The following is a 17,585-nucleotide window of genomic DNA, read 5'->3' as shown; positions in this document are numbered from 1 at the left end:
ATGAGCACTACTCTCTGCAATATGATTTTGGCAACGTGCATTTGTAGCATAGAAGAATTCGTGGCACTTATCATGCTTTGAAACTGATAGATCGCTAGCGGGCATCCCTAAATGTAGCACTCGTAAAGATGAGCGTTGCCTTGAGCGTCCGAACGAGGGGTCTTTGAGGGTCCTTGAGCGTGCCGAACGGCGGTCAACAGATTTCCAGATCATCTTGATCTTGCCTTATTGTGCTTGCCCGTACGGGCTAATACAGCCACGGGGCCTAAAAGATTTGATGTAGTTAAAGTAAATTACGGTAGGACGAATGAACTTTAAATAAAAAAAGCTGCCGTTTGAAGGGACTATCATGGAATAGATGAAATCAAAATAGCTTCATAACCAATATCATTTGCTTAATCTTTTTTTTTCGATTTTTCTTGTTTACTCCGTTATCATTAATAGATAGAGAAAGAACCCTGGTGCCCTGGTGAAAGAAACCTATATAAGGTTGATATGGTCGATTTCGACTAAAAGAAAAAGCACTATAGAGGAAGACGGCATAGGCAATCAAAAAGTGAACTATGACCCCATTACGCTTTCTAATAACAGACAGTTTGACGTGCAAGATCCAAAGGGCTGCTATACGATAGGCAATGAAAGGATTGTCGAACGCTGAATAAGAAGCAACTTTGTGGTCCCCAATGTTTGGTCCTATTTCGTCTAAATGCTTCGCGTTCTATGGTCGACTCCGCCGTTAGGTGCTCTATCAGACAGATAACGTATCGATACGCTCCGTGCATATCTACACGGATAGTTAGTTCCGAAAAGAAGTTATGATTTTCATTTCTCAGACTGAACTATTTCAGTGCCTGAAAGCCTAGTTATTATCTCATGATTACACATCCTAAAAACTAGAGCGGACTGTGTAATTAGCACACGACTTCCTTCTTCATATGCCGCGTAAACAGTCATATTGTTTTATGCCATAAAGCTGATCCCGAACTAAACGCAAGTTTATGATAGAGAAAACATGTTGTTCACTTTAGTTTCCGTCGCTCTGCCCGACGAGCTTACGTTCATAGACCGGCTGGAATAATTAGAACAAAAATATGAGTTTAGGCAAGCAGTAAGTAAACCCGTCCGTCAGGAAAGAACGTCAGTCATGATTTAGTGCTATTCATTCCGTTGGCTTTGTAAGCTAGATAGATAATCGATGATTCAGTCGATGAGCTGATCAGAGCATCAGACTCGCCGCGTAAATACTAGAAGAAATTATTAGCAGTGTCCTCCGTGAAAACATTGTTTGCACAGATAAAGGTTTTTGGAAGCGGGAATGGAAAGGACATGTCCAGCCTTCGCCAAAAAGTCGACCAATATGCCTTCGTCCTTTGTTGTTTTAGGACTGATTCTGGCTGCCTTATAATTCTAAAGTATAGTTACTAATGCTTTTGTTTCACCTTCAACTATTCGTGGACTGAGCCAATTGAAGACGCTTTGTCAAGGTTATAGAAAATGTATAATTTATTGTATAGAATCTTCTATATTTACTCGAATGGTTTTTTGACGCATCTTTGGCTTGGAGCCCCCACAACTTCCGAATTCAATATCTAGTTGGACCTTACCATGCAAGCCACAACCTGTCCAGATCCAGCTTCGTAGCTTTCATTTCTATCTCTTTGTTTACCTCTATCTCTGTTGAACTATCCGTACATTTACTTATTTAAGCTGTTAAGATCATCTTTATGTATCAATGATTCTAACATGGGTAGATGCCTTAGAACCTGGTATGTACTTGACAACGATGCGGAACAGTTGTATAAACAATGCTTAGCCTGGATTGGCGTTATAAAGTAACTTAGCAACTCATACGATTTTTCTATTGTGTTACTATGTTTATAGCTAAATCCGCTTCTCATTGCCTTCTGAATGTTTTTCCTAGACCCAAAAATGACTCGATTTGCAAATACAAATATAGTTTTTCGAAGACGATACCTGACGTAGTTTTCTAGGATACCTCACAACAGGTAAACTTCTACAGATGACGTACATGGAATAGATACATGATTCGTACATGCATACAATTTGTATGTAGTCATGCAAAATCCCATCGGAGAGCTGCCTTAAGCTGTAAAATTTACAAAGGAAAATTATTCAAGTGTTAGATTGTAGTTAATAAGTCACACGCGCGTAAATTTCGAATATAATTTCTGAGCCGATGCAGTTTCTAACAAACGTTTTATACAAAGGCCAATGCGCTACACTTTTAGTGTACCTACTTTTTGTAATTATTTTAACTGATTCTTTTGGCAAGAGGGATCAATGTTTAAGCAGGCTTGAACATGCAGTTTGCCCTAGCACTATTTCTTGATTAACCTGTTATCCTTAACCAGGAGATATTTATTGACTTCTAAAAGAAGAATGTTGGTTCTCAGTGCTGAACGGTACCAAGGACCCATGGCAGCATGTAGGGCAGAATGGATCGTTTTAAGCTCCGACCAGCCGCCTAAGACACCATGCTTTCTGTTATTTTCAGTTTTCCGTTGGCTGACAGAGTTCTGTAGCTTTAGTCACCGCATAGTAAAACTGGCCATGTCAGGTGCTCCTCACCCAGGCTATATGGCCTGTGCCGTTAAAGCCTAACTCATAACGTACATTTTTAACATCGCACAACGAATCATTACGCATTAAAGTAGGACTCACTGCACCATTGGTGGAAACAGTCCGATTTTGGCCTACGCAACATGCAAAATGGAGAGTGTTTTTTATATTACTTTGGGTTACAACGTTATCAATAGGACGTTTAGTACATTTATGCAGGTTGTGTTGAAGCTTTAAGCAAACTATCCTATGTTCTTCTTTATATACATTATACTTGCCTTCAGAATCATTGCTTTGTTTGCATGGTCCGCCATAGCATATTAATGAAGATAAAATTTTCGCGTCGTTAAACTGCGTCGGAATATTCACCGAGACATATGAGCCGGTTCTACACTTTGGACAGAAAGGTTGTTTTTCAGCTCATTATTGATACAGGCGTTTTCCTGAGGACCCATCGGTGGAAGGTTGCCATTGGCAATAATGTGCGACGTCATTGTTTGTGTCCTATGTGGGCGTCTCCGAAGCGAAGGCCGCCGTAGGTGGAAGGCGCCGTAGATGACAGGGTTAATCATTGCAGTTGAACTCCCTAGAAATGCAAACATATATTGAGTCACAAGTATATATATATATATATTTATACTTGTTATATTAATGTCAGTTAGCTGAAGTACAACCCGCTGCCGGTTCCAAAAACCTTTCAAAGCCTTGAGGCTTGTGAGCAAATAATTTATATATATAATTATTGTATCAATCACGATTCGGAGTAGACGAATGTTTGCCATACCGAAACAACAACTAATCAACCCTAGCTTTGTCACTAGATCTTGAAGGTTTACGAAATAACTATGTAACTATCATACTATGAATAAGAAACCTTTGAACCTAAAAAAAAAACAAAAAAAAAAAAAAAAGCATCGATGCGTTACATATTGCGCTGAGTATTTTGATAATACGAGTCGTGGATTCTGGAGTAAACAAGGTATTGGCCGTTTGTGCAACATAGTATTTTCGACGAGTTCCCAAATCATACCGAAGAAAAATATTGCAGAGCTCAATTCGCCCGTGATTCGCTGATCTGGGTCGAGATTGAAAATAAAGATAACCATCATGGCATAGTACGGGGTCCAGCATATGACGAACGTTGCCACAATAACGATAGTGATCATGAGCGATTTTCTTTTCGCTTTTGCCAGAAGACGACGCCGCGTCGCTTCCATGGAATGGCCTTCGCAAGGGGAACTGCTCTGGACTAATCCATTGGGACGTGATGTCACAATAATGCCTCTCTCGCTCGCTTTAGAACTGACGATTGCCCCTGGAAGTGGCGGAAGATCTATAAAGATTGCGCACGTTAGATCTATAATTTGTTTTGTTCGTACGTATCTTCAAAGATTAAATTTTTCATCTACGTATGTACCGTACCTAATTGTGACTAGATTTTTTCTATATGTCACGTCCTCCAAATCAAAGGTTCTCGTTCAGCTTCTGATATTCTTTGAATAAAAATGTCAATTACTCCATTAGCAACACCAAGCAAGTTACCTCTCTATGACCAATATTACGCGTATGCGCACCATGTATTGTATGTCGTTGGAATAGCTCTTGTCAGGGCAAACTTGTTTAAACCTTACAAAGCTTTAGGTTAATAAAGTAAATGTGTAAAAAAAAAAAGATACATATAATTGACGCAGATCGTGTATACGCGATGATGTGGGCTGAATTCAGCGACCCCACGCATATCATACAGCGATCCTATCTGGGCTGACTAAGGCCCCTCAGACAGCGAAGACCCATCAATGAAGGGAGCTTGTTGCGTAATAGACTTGAAGGATTTTCAATCAATTTTGTCATTTCTAGACTTTGTCATACACTCAGTCGTAAGCTCGGTTTTCGGTTAACCTGATACGCGCTTTTGGAAAAATAGACTCAAAATGATTACATATTCCTACAGGTTCATTAATTGACAGACGGAAAAACGTGACATTATGCTAGCCAATCTTCGTATAGTTATTAACTAGAAACGTCATTTATAATTTTCGGTAAATTCTCGGTAATTTGGTAAAGGACAGACGAACTGTCAGAAAGACAGTATGTCTGTGAGAGTCTCTTTTCCTAGACTGGTGCTTACTTTGACCTCGTCTATCAGGCACTGTTAGTAACTAAAAGGTAAGAGAACTATAAAAATCTGAAGCATATGTGTTCCGGTAATTTGTCCAATGTTTGTCCTGTACACGTGGGGAAATACACTATCCAGATTTAATCGTACTAACACCGTATAGAAAACGGTTAGTCCCGCCATATAGTTTACTCGCTTCGCCTCATATACCAACACCAACCTATTTTCTTGCTATCGATTATCTAAATAATGGCATGATTCTGATATCCCAGCTAATTAAATATCCTGAACCAGCTGAAGAGCTCAGTTTTTAGCCACTTTTTCTGAAACGAACGCACCGAAAATGGACGGTTGCTATGTTATTTGCCGATTGAAAAATATTCGTAAAGGCAACAAAATCGAATGGTCCGGAAAGATCGGCCAACTGCTAACACATTTGTGGGGCGTCAGTCCCCAAAAAAAAGAAGTCTATAATTTGGCAGAGTGATGAGGTGATCAGATACATCGGTTGACGGACGCGACTGATTACCCGGACGTTAAAGTGTCTAGACTCGTCAAAATGTCATCCGACCTTCACTTTTTCTAACATAGCTGATCAGTATCCGAGGAGCCGTCGACTTCGCCGATGCTATACAGAAAGTTCTCGTTTCGAAGCAACAATAATCGTATCATTACTAAAGTAGCAGTTTGTTCGGGATGATAGGGTATTGCGAGCTTCAGACAGCTATTGGGTTGCGTTCCTCTGAGGTCGTTTGCAAAAATATTCCATATGGGTATTTTGCCAAAAAGTCCGTATCAAAGCTTTAATATTATGCCGAAAATAGGGTGATCTCAGTACGTGCTTGCACTGCATGTGTGGTAATAGATAAAGGACATTTGACCATCGGGAGACTACAGGCTCAATTCAGGAAATTGTAGCCTGTCCTAAAGTAGCAGTATGTTCACATCCAGATATCTATTGCTTTAAGCGAACTCTTTTGCCGACAGATGAACAACTCAGTTAATGTTTCTTACAAACACTAGTTGTTATTGATCTGTTTTAGGCTTACTTTGCCCTGATAGCTCTTGATGTCATTTTGGTTAATGAGTTTAGCCAGAGCGTACGGGCTCGCCTGCAAAAGGCTTAAAGTTGTCTCATAAGAAAGATTTTAATGAATTTAACTACTATTACACTGCTATTAAGGTTACTATTAGTTAAGATTGTGAGAACTTACTTTGTACAGTCCATTTCAAATCGCAAGAGAAACCTACGCTACGAGCGAAAGTGTATGAAAAAATATAACGAAATACAAAAATCGAATAGCTAAAAAACAGCAGCACTTTACTATGCTTGTTGGGTAGTTTCCGGTATAAAATTGTCTTCTATTTAAAAAAATAAAAATACGTCCATCAACAAGGAATATCGTTGCCATTGCCAGCTAAAAGGCACCGCCATTGGCGACTGCGTAAGACACATTTCTAGCTAACGTGAAACTTGCCAAATTTTAACCCCATAGACAATTTCACTTTTGTACACCTGCCTTTACATGCATACACTGCAAAAAATACAGCATTCTCCCATAGTGATAAGTAGTTGTCATCAAAATAATCTTGTGACTATCTCCCATAAAAGGAAACCAAAGAACTTTAAAATAGTTAATAGTACAATAATAGATGATACTTATTGACATACTTTGGCGCTTATCAAATCGAAAAAATCGGTGCTGTACCTATGCGTCGACTAACGAAATACTAAGAAGCAAGCCCTTCGATGGCGCCCGCTGATCCAACGACGATGTTGACTAAACGTAATTGAACATCCAGGTAACTTTTTGTTCAGTGTCTGCCTGTATCTGACTCGCCGGATAAAGGTATGGGCAGATAAAGATAAACGGGTGAACGGAGAGTCTCTGCCGTTAAACGATAAGCTTTGCGAGACAAAATTCAAGTACAGTTAGAACGGACACAGTGGCCTTCCAACTAGACATCGCTGTGAATTCACCGACTTATGAAATGGAGATAACTTCAAAGTGGTAGATACGTGGATTTTACAACGAACTTTAATATAGCAGTTGATTTAACAAATACGGCATAGTCAAACGTCATCAACAATAGGCCGAGTCTGAGCCATATATGTAGGTAAACAGAGCTAGTAGCCTCTCTAAGGTCGTACCCTAGCCTGAACACTCATCGGTAAAAGCGCAGGTCCCGCATTTCGTACACCTGTTTAGACATTAGATTATAATCGGATCGATAGGAAGGAATAACTTAACTGCATAACCCGGCTACGAACACGGCTCAATGTATATTGGTCAATTGAAGTTACCCGTTTTCACAGCAATTCAGACGTGTATGATTCTGACTGGTAGGTGAAAAGTCGCAAGCCTGACTTGAGCAATGAAAAGCATATTGGAAATCTTAAACAGCATGAAATTGAATTTCTTGCCAACGCGTTGCTACTGGCAGGTAAGCGCCGATGCGTTACCGCCGCTAGGCATACTTGTGTGCGTGATTTTTTGAAAATAGGAAAAAGAAGAATAGTACGCTAGTTGTTAACGTATTGTACCGTCGTGCCATCGCGTAAAGTCGCTAAATAAACTTGAACGCGTCAAACGGGACCGTGCAGTTCGGATGTACGCAAGAGTTCAGTGCGCGTGTACGTAAAAGCAGGCGCGACAGTATGATATACTCATGCATATTGGATAGTCGACTATTAACCCCTTTTGATAGTGCGAATGCTAAGACCGGTTTCAACAACCTGAGGGCCAATAAGAAAAAGCGTCGTTAGTGCAGATCCCCTGTTAGCCTTGGAACTTACGTTAAACAACCCCTTCTATTTCGTTGTATCGGTTCATTTTGGAAGGCAAAAAAGCAGTCGAACTTCTTGATGATGGTTTATTGATGATTTACTTAGAATTGTAAGCGAGATGACTATCTGTGAACTTACTTTTAATACAAAACTGCCATGATGATAGTTGAAGGATCTTGATGAGCATCATTAGTGTATGCTATATCTGTCACGAAACAAATTAAACGTAAAACTTTAAGGTGGGACGCATTGCGATCACTAATAGAAAATGGTCTTTCTGCATATAGGCCAAGGGAAAAAAGTTGAATATGTATGTGCACACTAATGTACAGGCGTCTAAGGAAGTCGAACCGAGATTATAGTGTTATTAGTATTATTGTATTGCTTTTATTGTCGTTATTATTATTATTATTAAAAAACCCAATGAAAAAATAAAGTAGATTTTGTTAAAGCAATTATGAAAGCGCTTTTATTGTTTTTCGGTTCGAGGGTGGAGTGCACACGTCTGAAAGAAAATATACGTTCTTTAACAGGTCCAATAGGATAAGTTTTATTGTTTGGTGTTTTTTCTATATCGCATCTTTTGTTTACATTACAGACTTATAAAGACATGAAAGTACAAAAATCGATCATGCACAGTACGTTAGATAGGAATATATGCTCCTTCCGACCCCGCCATAATGAACGAGGACAATCTGAGATAGAAGAAGGCGTCCTAGGAGATACAATATCAAGCCACTGTCATCTGATCAGATCACTTTTCCGTCTACTTCGGTAATCACATTGACTAATTTATAAGCTTCAGTTGAAAAAAGGTGCCAATACTACGTTTTATTTTGACATGAAGTACGTCGATAGTCTATATAATAGGGGTTATATAGTTCCTCTTTTTCTCGGTCACTGATCTGTGAATGGCTTTCAATTTCAGTGGTTTACTTAAAGTGTGACTGCATCCAACGATCGAAACTTCAATATTTAGGCACCTATAAACTTAAATACGGACATAGTTCTATTGCATGCAATGCAACAATGTGATTCAACTTAAACATATAGACACAGACACTTCCAAGTAAAGACTTTCACCCACATATATCACTCATCTTCGGATAGGATTTGTATCCATTTCTGATTATTAATGCTGGAAAATCCTGATGGTCGAATCGCTGCTTGGACTCTTCATATTCGAGTTCAACAAACGCCACTAGCACGAGCAGTTACCAAAAACACAGATTTTTTTTGGGCCCTATTTCGGCGAGTACTAAAATTCTATTCGACTACGCAGGCCGGCCGTATCTGCTCGCCCAGGACTATGCTGACTTTTGTCGATGAAGTCTAAAACAGCTGCACATTGTTGCCTTTAATTTAAAATTACCCTAATAATTTAACAAAAATATTAACCAAGCCGCGATTTCTAACTTGTCTGCCATATATCTTGATGTAGGACCGAGCAGGCTGCACCGAGTGGATCCGAATAAAAGATTATACATCGGTTAGCGAATCACAGGTCGGCTATCGAGTGGTGTTATTTTTAATGGTGCTATGCCCCAAGGAAGCGTACGCTAAAATTTATACTTTAGCAAAAGCCGTTTGACAATAATGAGCTGGATCACGTTTTCCCAGGGTTTGTCTATGCTTTTTTTCTGCCTCAACTCCCTGTTCGGAATGGGCACCTTTTTTTACGAAATTCTTCTGCCAAGCTTAACTATAATATCATGTTTCGTGTAAGGTACGCACGTAATAAGGGTAAAATGAACTAATCTAACACGACAATCATGCATTACGGATAAATATTGCTACATGCAACCAAACAAACCCCTCAAAAATGCAGCGTGTCCGTGTTCTTTTTCAGGGTAACAGTGTTGAGTCTTTCTTATGCTGCAATAAGGTTGTTAGCGAATTCAAATATATAAAAATAAACATCCGCAATAATTTTACTAGAAACGGGGATTCGGCAAGCTGAGAAGCTGATCGTGCCCAACTTGGCGGTTGGCGTGACACTGCTTGCTAGTGTTTGCGCGTCATATAGCTCTATAGGGTACTTTCACATTTTCGAAGCTTTACCGTGATAGAATACAGGAAATAGAGCCACAACACACAAATTGTCGTCACAACTTGCGCTATCCACGTCTGTGGAAGTGGAATAGTTGCGAAACGGTTGCTTACGTAAGCCGATTCCTTAAAATGCCCCTTTGGGTGACGGTACTCCCCGTGAGAACATTTAATGATTAGCACCATAGCTAGTTAGAGGCAGTGTACAAAAAAGGTAAGATAGCTTTTTCTGGAAACGATCATAAATGCCCCTAACATATCATGGCGTACTATATACCGCACCTCGCCTACCATTTACTCCTTCAATTATGCTTACACATTGAATTATAATAAATTGAATCATAAAGCTCTATGGGCATACGATACGTACGGCACTTTATTCAGACCACGGAGATTTTTTTGTTTCACTAAAACGTTGTTTACCTAGCAATTGCAATATTAGCAAACAGCCACTAGCAATTACGTAGACTGCTAGCGTACAGTGAGGTCTAATTCGCACGTTTTGTCCGTATTAATTCATCTTCGGGGAACTGCTGTAACAAACGAATGTTTTGATTTCGTTTCCCAGGAACTATATACCCCTGCACCTAAGGGCAACGGATAACACTCCTGGCCCGGCCAGGAGTTACTCAATATTATTAATTCCATACGTCTGGCCGGTATGGGCGGGACCAGCCCTGGGTCAATTCTAGTAAACTACGAAAACTCAGTTCCCTTTGTGTAACACGTTATTTATTATGTTGTTATGAAGAATGCTTCCCGCCCATATAGCCTGTTCCTAAACGTTCGTTTCTAAATAACCCAATATACCTACATGTTGTGTTTCTCTCGATACGTTTTTTTTTTTTAAATAAAATCAATTTTTTAATGTTTGAAAAAACATCATTGAAAATGCTTATTTGTGCCCTCAGCCGTTGAAATCGACGGTTATTACAGTTCTTCGAGAATCGCTCTGGGGCAACCCGTTAGCAACAGGAACAAAACGGCCAAATCAATCGCCTCAGCCGAGTCTATTAAATTGCTTACCTAACTCTGTCTCAAAACAGCCTCAATTTATGGTCGCAGTGATTGTCTCGCCCCTTTATTGCCTTTAAATTGACCTAGCACCAGTGTTGCATAGAAAGCTTAATGAAACCTGCCGCGTCAATCATATTCTGTGCTAACTAACTTAACTGTATGTTGGTGAATAGGCATTGTTTTCTTCATTGTGCACTACTTATACAAGGATATAGGTTCTTCACTCTAATTACGGACGGGTTTTTCTTTGATGCAAAAGCACTTCTTTCTAGATAATTATATCAACACATCGGAACCACAAGTTGACCTGCCCAATTCAACCACGGTCACACGGACAACATCTTTGTTTCCTGACCTACTCAATGATGAAGCCGTACTTTATCCTAACCAAGTAACAGTTGCAGCCATTGGCAACGATAGACCTCGCATACTCTGTGCTCGATGTCATATGACGTTCCTCGCCTACGACCCTGCACCCACCGGCAGGTTTCTATAGTCCTACTTACTTAAAAAAGAAAGTAGCTGGGTAATAGTATTAGTGAATACTATCTACTTTTCGCTTCCGTCAATCGAATCTAGAGCTCAGTAACTGCATCGTATGATGCTCCCTTATGATCCGTGTCGACTGTGACCAGAACTAATTCAATAGTTATTTACCATAGACACAAGCGGCCGAGTTCCAATGATACGACAATGAAGCCATGAATAAATTTAGTATGCATTATGTACGAACAAATATATATATATATATATATGCAAAACATACCATAGAACCTATATAAATAAAAAAGGTAATATATATATATATATATATATATATATATATATATATATATATAGTACGTACGCATGTTCGCTGCTAGAGGCGTTCGCTCTAGCCTTATATATACGGGCTTTTATTTACGTATACATTTCTGGAGTAGCATTCAAATGTATTATCGCTATCAGTAGGTTTAGCATACAAAAAGACATATATACGAACCGTTATATGTATGTTATCGCACATCTATATTATGGATTCATTGTGTGTAGTGTTAAAATAGAGTTAGGATTACAGAAACATAATCGTATGTCAAAATCTAGCTGGTCGTAGTCGTATGCCTCTCCGATCTACATACAACTTCGTCACTGCTTCAAGAGAAAGCAAATATGTACTACTGACGGCCTTCGGTCTTCGTGTTACTTCGGAACCCTTTGTGCTACGTAGAAATTCATGATAGAATGGTACACAATTTACTATCGCGAAAGAAAGCAATAGTTTGTACACAATGCGAACTATCAGAAACACGAATATCAGACACATATATATACATAGAAGAAAATAGTTAGCTAATTGACGTAATCCGCAATACGTTTATGGCCCGCTGCACGTAACAACTCACTTGCAATGGTATGGAACGTGGCGGCATACGTGGCCACCAGCGTCGTTAATGGAAGCATGAACATGAGAATCAGCGAGGTCGATGTGTAAAGTTGCTCTTGCCAAGGGGCCGTATAGAAGCCATACGTGACACACTGGTAGAACTCTTCCTCAAACGGGCCGCGGACCACACGAAAAATAAATACCTGGAATATATATCACAAGGTCATTTACCGTAAAAGCACGCTTACCATCAGGCAGTATTAAGCTTCAGGTTTGGACTTGCCACTTAACGTTCGTTACGCGTGTGTGTGATCCATATTGTTGATGGCAAAGCCCATTTTTATCTAGTAATTTTACGCCGACAAGGAATTGCTGTAGAAACACTCATGCAATAAAAGCGTTCTTACAAAGCATTGCTGAGATGTAATCGTATCAGCTTGTTTAACATAAATATATATAACATAAATAAAAAAAAAAAACGAGAGAAAATCACGTGTATTTTTTGCCCCCAACTGGTTTCTGATAGGTATTCTTATAATAAAACTTTCGCTGTTTCCATTCTGTTCACTAGCTCGAATATATAAGGAGATACTTAGAAGAATCTATTTGTGCTTGCTGTGTATTGAAATTTTTCTCGATAACCGATTACTTTCTACGAGTTGATACGCGTATGAATGCTGATGGATGCAGGGCACGTATTCCGTCGACCATCTTCGTTGACAGCCGAGAATGCCGCCGTCATAACCTTTTTTTTTTTTAATTTTGCGATAAGGAAACGGGAAGCGAGCTCGTCAGACATGCCACTATCTTCTACAACATCATCTGGCAGCCGGCATCGTTAACGCCAGCATCTGCTTGTGCGTACGCTTCGCTCAACGCTCGCCTAGGAAGGTACTCGATCATCACCTGTCGATATCTAACTTAGGCTCTTATAGCTGATCATGCAGCCATGTTACGTTGATTAATTTTTCTGAAAATGTTATCCTACATGAAACAAGTTCCATTTAGCCAAATTCTCATTTTAAAAACTGCTTGTCCTTGGCCGTATCAGCATTATATAACATCTGCAGTGAGCGCCACATGTTTATAGCTTGGAAACAGCTATAAGCAGAATCAGCTGATCATGTTCAGTTAGCGCTAATTGTTTTAACTTCTCAATCCTTAAAGTTGACATGAAAGAAGCGTCTCTACGAAATGATCGGTTTACAGACTCATTCTATACGAACCTATCTGACATAACAAAACGGCACAAATACTTTTATATAACGAGCAGGATCGATCACCATGGCTAGACCATCGTTAGCTAATTATAGTACATCCTGCACGACGGGTGTGGCCTAATTAGTGAGGCTACTTATGTTGCCCTGAACACCTTACGGGCACGCGCAGTACTCCCCTATCTATAATTCACTTGCATCTAGTTAATTTGGACTGCTTTGTTTTACACAAGGACAAAGCATAGGTCAGCTGCAATCGAAGAAAAAAACTGAAAATTTAAAGGAGCAATGAAATACATAAATAAGACGACAATAGGCAAATATTTCCACTGTTTGTTGGAATCGTGTGGGTGTCATCGGGAACATATCCTCCACTTGATTGAGTAGCAGTCATCTTCAATCATATCTAAGTTGGTCTTATCTGAGTATACATGTATAGAAAAACTAGCATAAAGTACCGACAAGCGGTAAAAATTGAACCGTATATCTATATATACGGTCTGATATGTCTCTTTTGGTAAACGTGCATTCTTCTGTGGGAATTGAAATGGAAAGTGCAGCATACCCCAAAAACTCTCTGTGCGCTTTCATTAGACACGTTGAGCATCGGGAAGGCTGGGTATTTTCGGCAACGGGTCAAGAGATCAATTGCGACTACCCTGGAGCTGGGTTTAGAATCAAGTGTTTAATTATTATTTAGCTTTAGATTAGTATCGAACAGTGAATATAGGCAAAAAAGTTTGTATCGTTTAGAAATGCTCGACACTAAACTTACCTCTTAATTTGAATCGGCACCTCATCTGAAAGGCTAAGTTATCAAACTAGCAAAAGAGTTATTTGTTTAACTTGCTGCCCCTATTGTTTTATCGGTATTCGTTAGATAACCATTTTAGATTTCAGATATATAATTCCGACCATATGGCCTTTTATTACTATAAAGTATGCACATTCATCGTCCACCGTCTATATGTGCGTAACACTTGTGCTATTGCACATTTGTTTCCGTTGTAATTATATATATATATATATATATATATATATTCATCTTGCGGTTATAACCACTTGGTTAAATTGCGGTCATTTTCCCAACGTCATAATGAACAGTTTTCGCTTTATCATAAGAAAGCTAAAGTGGAGACAGGCCGCGCCTACGCCGGCGGCAGGCTGTTGGAAAGACCGGGATCGGTAAATGGAAGCGTCGACCTTGCACGTACCTATTATAGCTTTCGTACGTTCTTTATTTGGTTTTTTCGTTTGTTCTTTTTTACTCTTTCATGTAATATGGATTGGGCGGTTGTGCTTGTTGTTCTCGAGTCAGGGGAAACGTATCCACTGGATCAGTGGAAGATTTGTTTGTTGAAAGACGACATTTCCGTTTATATGAACAGTTGTTATGTAAGTATAATAGGGTCGTTAAAGATGGCGCGGCTCTAATATAGCCACTTACTAATCAAGCGGGTCCGATACGGTGAACTGTCAAAAAGGAAAATAAATGAAAAAAACTTAATAACTGAGCTCGTCCATTGCTCATATACAGGTAGTTTCTTTATATGGAATGAGCGAGGCTTATGGCAACGGTTTGCCCACTTATGTTGTTTAAATTAAGCAAATTTTAAGGCTATATGAATTATAAGAGAAGTGGTGTATAATTTTCTATCGGTATAAGGACAAATTGTGAGGCAGTTTTACTAACAAGTGCACTGATTAACTTTTAGTTTTTCGCGCCTACTATCTCCGACAAAGAAGCATGTCCAGTCAGCAAATTCACAAAGACCTGATCGCGTTTGGGTCACTAAAACAGTCTGCCATTTATCTCATGATAGGGTATCGATTTTTTTCTCAATCCTTAAATTTTGTTTTCTTTAAAGCATCACACAAATGGTAGTGTTGCATTTTCCGGAAAATCGGGGGTCTTTCTAGCTAAATCTGTTGTATCTCTTGTTCTTTCAATACGCTATCGATTCATATAGTGGTAGGCAATTACAACTCTCTGCTTACTTTTTTTTTGTTTTTTTTTTTTTGCTTAATTTACCTGTTTGTCAATTATAATTGCATAGGTTACTAATTTCAATTCATGTACGAGTCACTGTAGTGAGCTACGTCAACAGACCCTTGAAGATCCATTTTGGTTACCCGAAGATCCGTACTTGACGAATTCCGCGCGAAAAATTGAATCAATAGACAGCGATGCCACGAACAATCTGTATTAAATGTATTGCTTTCCTTTATATATTTATACGTTATATACAATGTTGGAGCGCATTTCTCCCGTAACTTTAGAGTCGGAAGTTGTTCAAGGGTCAGCTAACAAATACGTTTTATATACTATCCTATGCGATTTCTCTATTCGGTTAGTAAATTGTGCTACATATGTTATTTCTCTTTTCCAACAACAGCAGACAAGGCTTGTCTAGAAAATTACGGTTGCGGAATAACTTAATAATAAGTACTTGCACATTATCCTTGTTGCGCCTTTCGTTTTACCAGGCCTATTCTACACCTGGTAAACTCCTCGCTGAATAAGTGTGTGCATGTCGTTCCCTGTCTGGCTAGCCAACGAAGCAATAGGACAACATATCTGCCTTTAGTCAGAGGGGAATAATGGCACAGTGAATGTAGCGATACATAGTCAAGCAAAAATGGCTGTTCTGTATATTACAGGGTACTGAAGGTACGGTTATTTACGTTGTCCTTGCACGGCACGTAATTCAATGTAAACTAGACAGGCATAATTAAGTATTAATAGAGAGTGTCCAAGTAATTATTCACAGTTATCTTCCTGAACTTATCCTGGCACCCCTATTTAATAATTTTATATAGCAATTATGCAAATCGTAGGTTAGTTTTGCAGAACGATTTGATTGATTTGCCCGCGGTAAGAGTAGTTTTGTTAACTCTGGGTCAACGTAAAATGTATTCGTTGAGCTAAAGCTAGAAAGTATTTGCACTATTCATTCCTACTGTAAGACCCATTTGGGAGTGTTTATCTGTCTGTCCAGGGGCCGAAACCTTTTTTTGGCGCTAATGCCCCAGCGAAACTACCTTGTTTCCATTCTAATTATCATTGTCATTGTATTATGTTAACGGCAGTCATCTTGGCGGCTAAGTTTACTCATATATAGCTGATATTAGCTGTGCATATTGAGGAAGGCTGATTTTTTCAGACGCCTGCCTTTCACATAGACATTCTAAAAGAAAGTTGAATAAGGGAAAGGAAAGGAAAGGAAAATTTCTTCGTACACAAATTTATTAGGCACATAATTGTTGTAGATTGGCAGTCGGTGTTCCCACACATTGGTATACATTAGATTATGATGGGTCTAAACACCTGCCCCTTCCTTTCGGGCACTCTGTCTTAGAAAATCAGTTTCCCTTAGAGTTTCATTTGCAGATAAGACTGTACTTGAGATCTGCTTATACGCATTTATATCTTCCACATTGACCGAGTAATCGATCAATGATTTGAAAACTCGAATGGAATTATGAAGAATTTTATTTATTCACAGAAATTGCGTAATAGGCAGATCCAATGTATCTGGTGATCAGGCACGTTTCTAAAGAGTAGTAATTTTCCTTCCTTTTAAGATATTTAGAAAATTTGGGACACATCGCTAATCTTGCTTTCCATAAAAGACCATGTTCATTAATATGTCTTCTTGAAAAACCTGCACACGCCCGGCTCCTACCGGATTAAAAGCTCGACAACTTTTAAAGGGCTTTTGGCACCCTCTTCAATTGTGTCAACCATAAGAGTGGTTTAAGACGTCTGGTTACTATCTAAAGTTCCCAATCCGATTAATCTCTTGTCTTGTTTGTCTTCACGCCGGCATAATCCTCACACAACTATTTGTATATATAAATATATATGTTAATAACGAAAAAGAAAACCCCGGCATATATATTTGAGCCATATGATAATTAGAATGGCCTGAAAGTTTTGTGATTTTATGTCCTTGATCATCATTATACGATCTGTTTTTCCGCATGCTTTACTTATTCGTAACAAACGCTTCATAGCCTACAGTGGTAGTCTCATCCCACGCTGACTTAAGGCGACCGACATTATTGTTTGACTTCATACGTTATATATATATATTGGCCTGTTGACTAAAGTTCTTGAGTTATCTTATGGGAGACCGGGCACATAACGTAGTTTCAAACTATATTATATTATTGTTACTTTTTAAAGCTGAAAAATTTGCAATGAAAGTTCATGCTCAGCTAAATATAATTACCGTGGAACGTAATTTTTCAATAAGTTAAGCAGTTGGAACAGTTCAACGGTTTTAGGGTGAATCTCAGTGATGGATCAAAGAGCGGCCAGGAGGGGCATCTCGGCGTTAACTAGCGGTATTCGAACAAATCCAACTTATTATAAGACGCGCTATACAAATTTAAGACATAACACTAAATGCTGATTTCGTCGAAGATTGTCATTTATTCTAACTGATGATG

The 17,585-nt window shown here is 39.0% G+C and overlaps 1 protein-coding gene and 1 long non-coding RNA gene across 3 annotated transcripts in view; one reads left to right on the top strand and one right to left on the bottom strand.

The window, feature by feature from the left end:
* Positions 1-1,535: 1,535 nt before the first annotated feature.
* Positions 1,536-17,585, bottom strand: part of LOC111261383 (gonadotropin-releasing hormone receptor) — a 19,144-nt gene continuing 3,094 nt past the window's right edge. The window contains exons 2-5 of the mRNA XM_022834840.2: positions 11,933-12,116; positions 3,611-3,913; positions 2,859-3,166; positions 1,536-2,107 (exon numbers count right to left, since the gene is read on the bottom strand). Coding sequence (XP_022690575.1) covers positions 2,946-3,166; positions 3,611-3,913; positions 11,933-12,116 — 708 coding nt within the window. The 3' untranslated portion in view covers positions 1,536-2,107; positions 2,859-2,945. The remainder of the gene's footprint in view (positions 2,108-2,858; positions 3,167-3,610; positions 3,914-11,932; positions 12,117-17,585) is intronic.
* LOC111261385 (uncharacterized) overlaps positions 12,024-17,585 on the top strand; it is a 29,653-nt gene continuing 24,091 nt past the window's right edge. For both annotated transcript variants that reach the window (XR_002680937.2, XR_015311433.1), the window contains exons 1-2: positions 12,024-12,184; positions 12,686-12,804. This is a non-coding gene — a long non-coding RNA (uncharacterized LOC111261385). The remainder of the gene's footprint in view (positions 12,185-12,685; positions 12,805-17,585) is intronic.

Source organism: Varroa jacobsoni, unplaced genomic scaffold, assembly GCF_002532875.2.
Source record: "Varroa jacobsoni isolate VJ856 unplaced genomic scaffold, vjacob_1.0 scaffold_61, whole genome shotgun sequence".
Classification (NCBI taxonomy): Eukaryota; Metazoa; Arthropoda; class Arachnida; order Mesostigmata; family Varroidae; genus Varroa; species Varroa jacobsoni.
The sequence above is the reverse complement of the archived record's forward strand: the minus strand, read 5'-3'. Positions and strand labels throughout refer to the sequence as shown.